The sequence below is a fragment of the Theobroma cacao genome, chromosome 8, assembly GCF_053813885.1.
Source record: "Theobroma cacao isolate CCN51 chromosome 8, ASM5381388v1, whole genome shotgun sequence".
Lineage (NCBI taxonomy): Eukaryota > Viridiplantae > Streptophyta > Magnoliopsida > Malvales > Malvaceae > Theobroma > Theobroma cacao.
In genome coordinates, this window is record NC_142646.1 from 8998305 (window position 1) to 9009297 (window position 10993).

Here is a 10993-nt window from a genome sequence, read left to right on the forward strand (position 1 = left end):
TATATATATATTTGAAACATCAAAAATTAATTATCTGCACATAAAAATAAAATAAATTTATACATACTGTAATATAGAAAACTAAAGTATGCAATTTAAATTACAATGACACGTGGGCTCCCAAATAACTAAGAAGGTTTAAGTCTATAACCTTGCTTTCTAAGATGCAACTCCGAAATTTACTTCTCGATGCAATTGACAGTCTACTGCCTATTCTGAGCTTGAAAAATATTTAGGAAGAAGGGGTGAGATTATAAAATCTCAGTGAGTAGACAGACATCATCAAAATAATTTAAAGCCGAGTAATAGGAGACAATATAAAAACATTGTATCTCAATAATGTTCAATCTATACCAAACAATTTCTTTTCATCAAATTTCTCGGCTTATGAATTTCACAAAATTGGCCCCTGCCATAATCATTCTCATGGGTACCTTCGTCAAGGTATCCCACTGAGACTGCCAAGGCTGTTTATTGTCACACACATAAACACATTTCACTTTTAACAATACAGCCGTTCCTTGACGTTGGTTGAGTCCCACTTTCACGTGGTGGCTAGCGTGAAGTGTACTCAAATCCTACCTCGGGAGTTATCCTACGCGCCTCTCCAATAAAGGTAAGCTCAATAATTGAGAACCGTGCCCCTCTAATTACGCTGGCCCACGAAATCCCTGTCACTGCAGTGCCCACTTTATAATCCACCAACCAATAAAATCACAATAGTATGACATGACTCACTTAACACATTCAAGGCAAATCAAAACAGTTCACATATTCTTTAAATCATAAAAATAACCAGTCATACCCACATTTATCATAAGCCATTTAATGTAAAATCATGAATAAACAACACAATCATAGTATAGGTCTCCAATTACTCTATTTTTGAAATCATTATTAAATTTTCAAAAATTTTATAAAATTATTTTATAAAATCCCATTTTCCTATAAAACACAATAATTTTTCAATTTAATCATTTTTTCATAAAATCACACAATTAAATAAATCTACTTTAGATAATTAAGACGATAGTAAGTTTACTCACTATACTAGGAGTAGATATACTCCTATTCTCGGTCCTCGGGTGTAGTCTTTTACCCGTATCAGATAGCTCACCACCTATCCACAATACATGACACAAAAAATTCAATAATTTGTGTCAAATCAATATATATTATTTCAGGCTCTTATCCATGCGTATGCACTAGATATGGTGTGAAATGTTTGGACAATCGCTTAATCACAATGTCCGACCTAACTCGCCTATACACGGTGTAAATTTCTAAAATCTCCAATTCAACTCAAATTCCATCCATTTCAATTTCAATTATCCAATTATATCCACAATACCTCAATGACTGTGAATGTGGTCCAATTTATCAGTTCGGATCGCAAATTACGCTTTTACATCTAGTAGGTAAAAATTTCAATTTTTTTTTGCACCAAAAATTCTCATTTAATTTCCAACCTCATAATTCATCATTTTTTCATCTAATTCTCTTAAAATAAAGTCAACCTCATCCTCACACACCATTTGCTAGATTCGGCCTAGAGAAATTCATGGAGAAAATGAATATTTTTCTTGTTGTTTTACTTATAAATATGTTAAACTAACACTAAACACTAACATAGTTCAAAATCAAATTAATCTAACAACTTTCTCTCTCTAAACCCATATGATCAGATTTGAATCCATCATCAAAACACATAATTTAACCATGAAAAATAAGGAAAAATGCATGAAAATGATAAATCTTAAGCTAAGCTTGAAAAATCATACCTTTAAACACTTGATTCCTTGAAAAATCACACTTTTTCTTTGAATTTTCTCACTCTAGGGTTTGTTCTTATTTTTTTCTCTCTCCTGCTGGTTTTGGCTGACCCTCCCAATGAAGAATTCTGGAATTTTCAAGCCTTTTAATCGGTTTAATAAAATATTATTATTTTATTATTTTATTTTTTTCTAGCCATCTTTTTGACTTTCTTTTTCTACCACTCAATCCTCTTCACTTATCCATATTTTCCATGAAATTTCTAGACTTTTCCAAAGTTTTGGTGGAGTAAATTTTTAAAAATTACACTTTTACCCCCGTAAAGTGAAAAATTATATTTTTGCCCTAAAAACTAAAAAATTGCCCATAGACATATTTTTCATCCCTTATACTCATACCATTCTCTAATTTGTCAAATGTAATCTAAATTCTCTCAAAATCTCAAATTTTGTCCGTGGGTGGAAAAATTATGATTTTACCCCTAGATAGTGAAAATTTCAGTTTGACTCCGAATTGATCCTCGAACTCCGAATTACAATTTTGAGTCATCCCTAAACTGTGAAACTCTTAATTTCACCTTAAAATTCCTATTTGAACTAGTTCGAGGCTTAATAGACTCAACGGTACCATTATGGGCAATATCGTCTTTTAACGATTTCTCGAACTTCTTAAATATACAAACATTCTATCGAGCATGTGAATGACATTATAATTATTTTATAAAGTAGGGTTTGACACAGAGGATACTTTAATCCACTTGAAATGGCATCATTATTGAATTTAATTTAGTTTCCATTTCTATGCAAGTTTTCGAAATAGTGAAGAGTTGAAATTATATTAAGGTCATCTCGAGAAGTGATTTTTCATTGGAAAAAGTTACTTTTTTTTTAGTGTTTAGTCTTTAGCATGGTAAGATATACCTACTAATTAGTTGTAATTAATTTTTGTAAAAAATAAAAAATAAAATCTGAAGTGCCTTTGAAGCTGTAGACACTATATTTTATTTGGGTGGCCAAATTGTTTTCTTTACCATTTAGTTCATTTTATTTGTTTATTTCCATTTTTTTATTTATATTAGCATTGGGTCAAGTTGAGTATGGGTGTAATTAGATTGAGCTCTTTTAAGATGGAAGCCCAAAGACTTGGGCCATTGTTAGATGGATCCTTATTAGACTATTGTCACGATCCAATCTTATGATCAGTGCAAAGGTATCAATGAGAATTACCTTTTTAACCTATGCAAGCTTAAATAATAAATAAAATCATACATTTACACGTATTACAATGTAATCATAATTAATTATATATCGATATACTAACCATCTAACATGTTCACGTGCTTACACTGCAAAAGCAAGTAAACATAAATTTGAGCATCGGCCATTGTGTGACGAATACAACCCATAAGCCATCCTGTGGCAAAACATTCAAAGTATAATTATTACATGACATGACAAAGTCATAAATCCATAACAGTCTGAAATATAAAGACAAACTCGATAAGCAGAGTACGACACAAATGAAAGGGTTTACGTTTGCTGGATGCCATGACGATCACCTTCCAGACCAACTGTAGAGGACTACTCCTAAATGGACAACGAGCCAAGCTATATACCTTATTGCTCTGAAAAAAAAAATAAGGGGTAATAACTTGTGGGTCATAAAAATTCTGTGAGCAGATATGGGGAAAGGGAACAAGCAATGGGGAAGAGTATTTAAAAAAAATACACTTTCAAAAAATATGCAAATAGATGATAAATCAATATATGCAAAGATCGACTTTTCAAGCATTAGTACAAACTAAGTCTTGCTTGTCCAGTGTCCTCACCTGATAATCCTGCTTACCAAGTAAGTCAACAATCACCTGGTCGATGCCTAACCAATTCCTTCATTTCCAAGTCTGTTTCTTTTGAACGACATCAGGAAACATTTAACTTTTTTCACTCCAAACAGATATCTTTCAAACGGTACATGGATGGCATACTTTCCTTTTTATAAGGCATTATTGGTAAAACAATTCATAAACTTTTAAAAAATATTTAAAAGTTGGAAATCACATCAAAAGTCTAATTAAACATCATTTCAAAAGTGTTTGAAACATAATTTGAGGTTATCAAAGATTTAGTTGCAAATATAAACACATTTCTATTTAGAAAAGCTTTTGAAAATATTTTGGTTCAAAAATAAACCCGATTTATGAATAAATTGTGCTTATCTATTGATAGATAGCTTCATTTATCGATAGATAGAAAACATAATGCAATTCTGAAAGTTCTGTGTTGCATCTATCAACATTTCATGAACAAGTATCGATTGATAAGCTACAAAAAGCAAAAATTTAGCCTAGAACTCATCCCTAGCACCTCATACAAGTCTATAAGTCCACCATAGATAAATAAACAACAAGTACTTAACATATAAACAATGGTTATGACGTAATCCATCCATCCAATCATGAATTCGATAACAATTTAGTCTAAATCACCACATTAGATATTGATTCAATATTAACTTAGTCTAAATCACCACATTAGACATTCATTCAATAAAGAATGAAGCTCAACCAAGGACAAACTAAGCCACCTAGGTGCTGTCACTATTAGGATTCGACCTTATGCTCACACATGAAATTAATGACATAATGCAGCGATGAAATAAAACATTCATTTAATCAAAGAAACAATTGAATCCCATAAGATCAATGCTTGTGTTTTTCATGTACTTTTCAAATTAATTATGAACATTAATAAGTTTAAGTATTATATACCTTGCTCTAGATATTGTAATCAAGAGTCAATTAAATCCAAAAAGGCTTGTACTAGAGCAAGAAATCTGCAAAAGAGAATAAGTCAGTTTGAAATCCGACAACAGAAATCTTTGCTTCTTCATTGTTAGGATTTGTCAAATCTTCTGCCATCCTAGTGTTTGGCTTCTAATAGTAATCCACATAGTAACCGAATAAGACCTTATTAAATGCAGGATTTTTCTTGTGCTAGCAAGTTTTGTTTCTAAAACAAAACAAATCAAAAGTTCTTGTTGAATCTTATTTTCTATCATACAAAGAAAATTAGTTTTTATTTTCTTATATTCATGAAATGGCTAAGAAGTGATTGAAGGGTTTTTTTTTTATCATAATTTTAGTTGGCTAACATAACATATTTATATAGTCGACCTTCGAATGCACAATGGAATCTCTTAAACCAATGGAACAGTATAATCCCTTAAGCAACGATTTTTAACTACTACTCACTCTTGGATTTGCTATTCATCATATTGATCAGCCACAATATTTGTTTGAGTAAAACCTTGTTAATTCTTTCATCGAAATCTATGGAATGTTCTCTTAATCTTTGGATCACAAGGTACAATCTCCAAGCTTTTTGCTTTTCTCATACAACGACAAAACGAGCTTGCAAAACAAAGAAATAAAACCTAAATTAAGACTAATTTGTGAAATTTTAATATTAGCAAATAATAAAAAATCTTGAGTAATGGTGCCAAAAACTTATTAATTTTTCACGCAAGTACACACTATCACAAACAAACTTGTTGCTGATTTTTCACGCAAGTGTACATTACCACAAACAAGTAATATAATGATAAGTAGAGTATCGTTTCCACAAAGATTTGTTCCTAAATTTTTACTAAGTACTAATATTTTATAACAAATTAATTTTATTTAAATAATTGAAATTTTCATAAAATTAATTAAAACAAGCATTAAATTAAATAACTAAAATTAAAGTTACTTCAAAAAGACAATAAACTAAATACCTAGGATTATGGATTCATTCAACACTTCATTTGATACCAACTTCTCTAATTATTTACTTTTTTGGGTAGTTTTACTAACTTAGAATTCAAAACTATGTATAAGTCTCATTTGAGATGATTGCACAAATATCTAACTTAATTAATTCACTATATATCTATAGGAATCAATTAAATCAAGTTCATTAAGCTAGTTTTCTAATTTGACTATATATGGCAATTGGCATATATTTACCCTAATCGTGAATCAGATCACCCAAGTGACGTAAACATACATTATTCAATTCTTGGTTAAATTTAAAATCTCTTTGTCAAATCTCAATTAGATTCACAAATCAGTTAATTGTTGATTAGACAATTAAAAATACTAAGAACAAATTTGAATAAGCAAAACTATACCCCTTCATGATAAATAAAAGAGAAACTAATATTCAAACTCAATGTTGAAATTCACCATAATTATAGAAAGATAAATTAGTTCATGATATTTAAGTTAAACACTATCTCAAGAAAATTAACCATGAATTCAAGTCAAAGAAAATAAGACAAGCACAAAATAGAGAAAGAAACTAATGTTGAAGCTTTGTGATATCAAATCTCTCTCAATTTTCCCTTGTTCTCTTGCTTGATTCTTAGCTCCAAATCTCCGAAATAGTTACTATCGTTCTCCCCCTAAAATTCTCTGAAAAAGTCTCTTAAATAACACAAATTGACATAATTTCAAAATTTCTGATCAGAAAATTTATTTTTTGAAACAAGTGAAAGTCGCAGCTCTTCAGTGTTTTGAGTTGTTTTGTTCTCCTAGTGCAGTATTTTCTTTTTAACATAGATTTTGACCACATTTCAATCCTAATCAGGAAAATTGATAAACAGAAAAGTTGTAGTCCTTCCTCTCATCTTTCTAGTAGTCTAAGAATCATCTCATTTGGAGTTCGGTAGAGAAAGTTATGATAAAAATACCGCAACATATTCAGCAATTTCTACATCTAACTTCTTTCAAAAAAAAAATTCTACACCTAACCATCTTGCACATTTCACTTCCATGAAACTTTTTACACTTGAAAACCTTCAAAATAGAGACTAAATCAGTGATTTCTCAAATTAAAATTTTTGATATGAAAATGAACTCAAATTACTCAAAATAATTCAAATGCATTAAACTAAATAAAGAAAAACATATAATATAACTAAAATTAACTTGAAAACACAAGAACTTAGCTATTTTTTATAATCAAAATATGGTAAAATAACTCTATATCATAGAGTTATCAGTTTATTGTTTGCACATTTCCTTGTTAGTTCTTTAGTTTTGTTAGTTGTGTCAATTAGCAAATAATGTAGGAATGAAAATAAAAATTATATATGAAGAAATATACATAATATTGTTAGATTAATGCATTAGAATATGAAAAATTTTTAAAAAAATGACATACATATAAAAGACATGTGGTAAAATAAAAAATTTAAAAATAAAATGTGTTATTTAAGTTTATATGACGATGGAACTTCACGTGAGATTGCGAAGAGCTACGTTTTCGAGTTGAAGTTCTTAATTGAAGAATTAAATTAGGGCTTTCACCAAAGCATAGGGAAAACCCTAATTTTGTGTTCCGATGACCCTCTTACTCAAATAACAATTCTGAACATCTTATTTTAAAAATAATAATAATAAAAAAAGAGTTTAAAGCAAAAAGAAATAAATTTATTAAACATATATAAATAATACGAGATTAAATATTTTGAATTTCGATAATGGAATTTCATTTGGGAATATATAGAGTTGTATTTTCGAATTGACTTTTCTAAGTGAGGGATTTAGTTAGGGTTTTCATCCAAATGTTGGGATGAATCCTAATTTTTATATTTCAATACTTTGTTAATTCAAATAATTATCTCAATGAAAATAATAATTTAAGAGAATTAATTCATTAATTTTTTATTTAAAATTAATTAATTAAAAATTAATATAATAATCAATAATTAATGTAGATAATTATTCTAAATAAAAGATTTTTTTAGTTTAATTTATTTATTCAATTAAAAGGTAGCTTAATGGTCAAGGTCAATTATTTTGATCCAATCTTCAAAGATGGAATCTCTCTCAGAATGTGAAAAGTCATATTTCCAAGTTGAATATCTTCCGTAAGAAATTTAATTAGGATTTTCACCAAGGCTTTGGAAAAATCTTAGTTTTATATTTCAAAACTCCATTAGTTCAAATAAATATTTTAAAATCTAATAAGAATAAAAAGAGGTATTCAATTAAAGTAAAATATCAATTATATAATCGCAAAGTTTTAGATCAAATATTACATTTATAAATGCATTCGTTTTGCATCATTCATGATTTTGCATCGCATATGATTTAATTATTTTGTAAATGGGTATAAAAACCCTAATATGGACCTTAAATAATAAAAATAAATTAAAGAAGAAAGAATGATTAAGGAAATATATAGGATTAAAATTAAAAATTAAGATTAAAATAAAATAACATATGATTAAATAGTACCGTTCGTGGAATGAACGTCACAATGTGCTAACCCTTCTCTGTATGTAATCGTACTCCAGAACCTAATTTTAAAATTCGTAGACCAAATTGTTGTTTTATTAATGAACTTAAAATTAATTTAAAATTTTATCGAATATAATGAATTTAATAAGTGACCAATTACACCTTATAAAAAAGATTAATAACCACCCAATTTCAAGTTGAGCAATTAGATTTTTGAAGTAGCACATTATGACAGAAATAAAGCCAATCTCAAGGGTTTTGTAACATTTGCTGCAATTCCTCTACCCCAAAACATGTGAGAAAAAGGGAAAAAAGAAAAAAAAAATCAAATATATATTAATATAATAATGAAAAAATAAATATGTATGGATTTAGATTCCAATTCCTTCCTTTTCAAATACAACTTTCACACCACGATTTTGCTGCCACATCAACTAAAACAAATCTGATTCCAAACCAAAGAAACGTGGATGGCTGTCTTACAAATAAAACTTTTTTTCTTCTCATTTTTAAATAACCGTTAAGTCATTTTTTTTATATAACATGATATATTTAGGAGGAGTTAGTTGAACAAAGTGAAAATAGAAAGATTGGAAATGTGAAAGAAAAAGAAAGCAGGTGATTTCATTTTTCCTATTTTGACCCAAAAAAAAAAAGGCACAAGCCGCCTTGCCTCCTTCATTTTTCTACAACGTAACCTCCTTATTGAAAATCCAACTAAACTTCACCCCGTGAAGCTCCATCTTCTTGGCCCGCTCGTCGGCTCGCTCTTGTAACTTCCTAATCCTAGGCGGTAACCCACACACAAAATCCTGCGCACGCCTCCCTTCACCCGTCAACCCCTCCAACTTCTCCAATCTCCACCTTTGGATCAAAGCCTCCAATATGTCAGCATAATCATCGGCCGTATACACCCCCATCCGCTGTGCCACGGCTGAGAAGTGCTCAAACAGCCTCGGGTCCTGGCCGTCGAACATCAAGTGAGCTGGCATTGTTATTCTTTTCTTCATCATGTCAGAGATTGCCAGCATTGCCCCCGTTGGGTCAACCTCGAGTAGCTTTTCTACGATCTTGGAGTAGGCGAGCTCATGGCGTTTCTCGTCCGCTGCAATGGTGCCGCAGATGCGTGCGAGGACAGGGTCCCCACCTTCCTTGGCTAACCGAGCTGTGTTACCGTGGCATACGAACGTGGCTCGCTCTTGGAAAGAGGTGTACACGAAGCCCAAGTATGGGTTGTTCTCTGTTGCAGGATCCTGTCGAAAACAAACGTATGGCGTCACGTGACAGTTTCCACTCGCAATTTGTCAAGCACGTGGCCCTTGATACTTTTTCTTCTTCATTTTTGTTTCAATTTATTTTTATATTTTCATAAATCAATAATAAAATTTTGAGTTTTTAACCCTCTTCATGGTTTCAAATTTGTGACGTGTTGAATTAAATAGTTCAAATATTATTAAATGGCAACAAGCAAAGACCATAGAATTTACTCCTCCAACCTCAATTCAGCCTATTGCCCTAGAAGCTAAATTATGCAGCCCAATATCAATCAACAAATTAAAAGAGCAATGTGTCAATATTGATTGCCATCACACCAAAAAATAGTTAGCACAGCTGATAAAAATGATCTATGCATGACAAGTCAAGGTTAAATATATATATATATATATATAAATTAAAGAATGACTTGAGATTTGAGATAATACATTTTTTTATTAGATTCTGATATAAAACCTGCTTTAATTGTCACTTGTTAGATACTCATATCAAGAAACACTCCAAGAAGAGCATGGTTAAAAATAGAAAAATGAAATAAAAAGAATCAATAGTTAATATATTCAGTGAAATGAGAGCTAATGGAAAACTCACCATGCCAGCTCCAATCAGATACTGCACAGTCCTCTCAACCATAAGCATATCAACCCTCCCAGACAAATATAAATAAGTCCTTAACAAATCCCCATGCCTGTTCTCCTCCGCAGTCCAAGCCCGAGTCCACTTAGCCCAGGGGCTCAAGCTAGCCCCAGTCTCATCCCTCACCCCATCCAGCGTATTGATCATGGTCTGGTACGTCGGCAGTGCATCCTCCGTAATCATATCCCCGACCAGCACCACAAAATACTCGTCAGGCAGCTCACCCGTGCGTTCTCTCAGGGCCTTCACTTGGTCGTTGAACTCTTCCAATGGCAATGCAGGATCGGGCAAAAAAGTCTGGGGTTGCCAGCACTCTTTCACTGGTTTGAGTAATGGTAGCACGTTCTCGGTGGCCCAGTTTTCTAGCGACTTGAACACTTGTTGCTTTTCGGCCGGCATTGAGTGGGTTTTTGGAGGTTTAGGAGGGGCTGCTGCCACGGCGGAGATTGGGGATAATCTGACCGCGGAGGTTGGTGGATGGAGGCGGTAGCGGTGGACACGTGGGGTCCATGAGAGATTTTTGGTAGAAAGGCAGTGGGTGTTTGTGAATTGCATGGTGCGGCGCTTTAGTTGAGTGTCTGGAGACCTTTGCAAGTAAACATTTGCACGTAATGCTTTAAAATATATAGCTGTAAAGACTAAATAGTGGACCCAGTGTTTTAGTGTAATTACAGTGGTGCCATTTCGGATTATATTTTAGCCACTTGTGAAATTGGTTTTTGTTTTCCCTTTTCTTAACTTGTGGAATCGGTTTGTAATAGAGTAGATTTAGCAACTTTTTGGAATTTTTAGTTTTTTTTTTTGGTTAACTTGTGGAACTGGCTTTATGAGAGAGTAGATGACCAAATGTACATGTTTTTCTTTCAATATGTTTTCCATATGAAATTTATATGAGCCGTTAATAACTTGTGAAGAAAGATTTCTACCTATATCTTTCGTCATTTTTTTAAATTTTATTATTTTTCATACTAAAAAATTGTAAATATTAGTTAACTTGATCTTGAGAAAATGTAAAAAAGAAGA

General features: G+C 31.5%; 1 protein-coding gene and 1 long non-coding RNA gene across 2 annotated transcripts; both read right to left on the reverse strand.

The window, feature by feature from the left end:
- Positions 1 to 644: 644 nt before the first annotated feature.
- Positions 645 to 1878, reverse strand: LOC148761166 (uncharacterized). The gene is made up of 3 exons (XR_016027869.1): positions 1782 to 1878; positions 1047 to 1120; positions 645 to 677 (listed from the first exon to the last, which is right to left on the reverse strand). It is a non-coding gene; the product is annotated as an uncharacterized LOC148761166 (long non-coding RNA).
- A 6780-nt stretch (positions 1879 to 8658) lies between these two features.
- LOC18592535 (stearoyl-[acyl-carrier-protein] 9-desaturase 6, chloroplastic) lies at positions 8659 to 10573 on the reverse strand. Its single transcript, XM_018125342.2, has 2 exons — positions 9926 to 10573; positions 8659 to 9312 (listed from the first exon to the last, which is right to left on the reverse strand). The coding sequence occupies exons 1-2, from the start codon at positions 10523 to 10525 to the stop codon at positions 8746 to 8748; spliced, it is 1167 nt and encodes a 388-aa protein (XP_017980831.2). The 5' UTR covers positions 10526 to 10573; the 3' UTR covers positions 8659 to 8745.
- Between the last annotated feature and the right edge of the window lie 420 nt (positions 10574 to 10993).

Excerpts from the sequence above, each read along its gene's own strand:
- LOC18592535 (XM_018125342.2), bottom strand. The coding sequence starts at position 10,525 with ATGCAATTCACAAACACCCACTGCCTTTCTACCAAAAATCTCTCATGG. Across the intron at positions 9,313-9,925 it reads ATCTGATTGGAGCTGGCATG|GATCCTGCAACAGAGAACAA; the intron begins GTGAGTTTTCCA and ends TGTTTTCGACAG.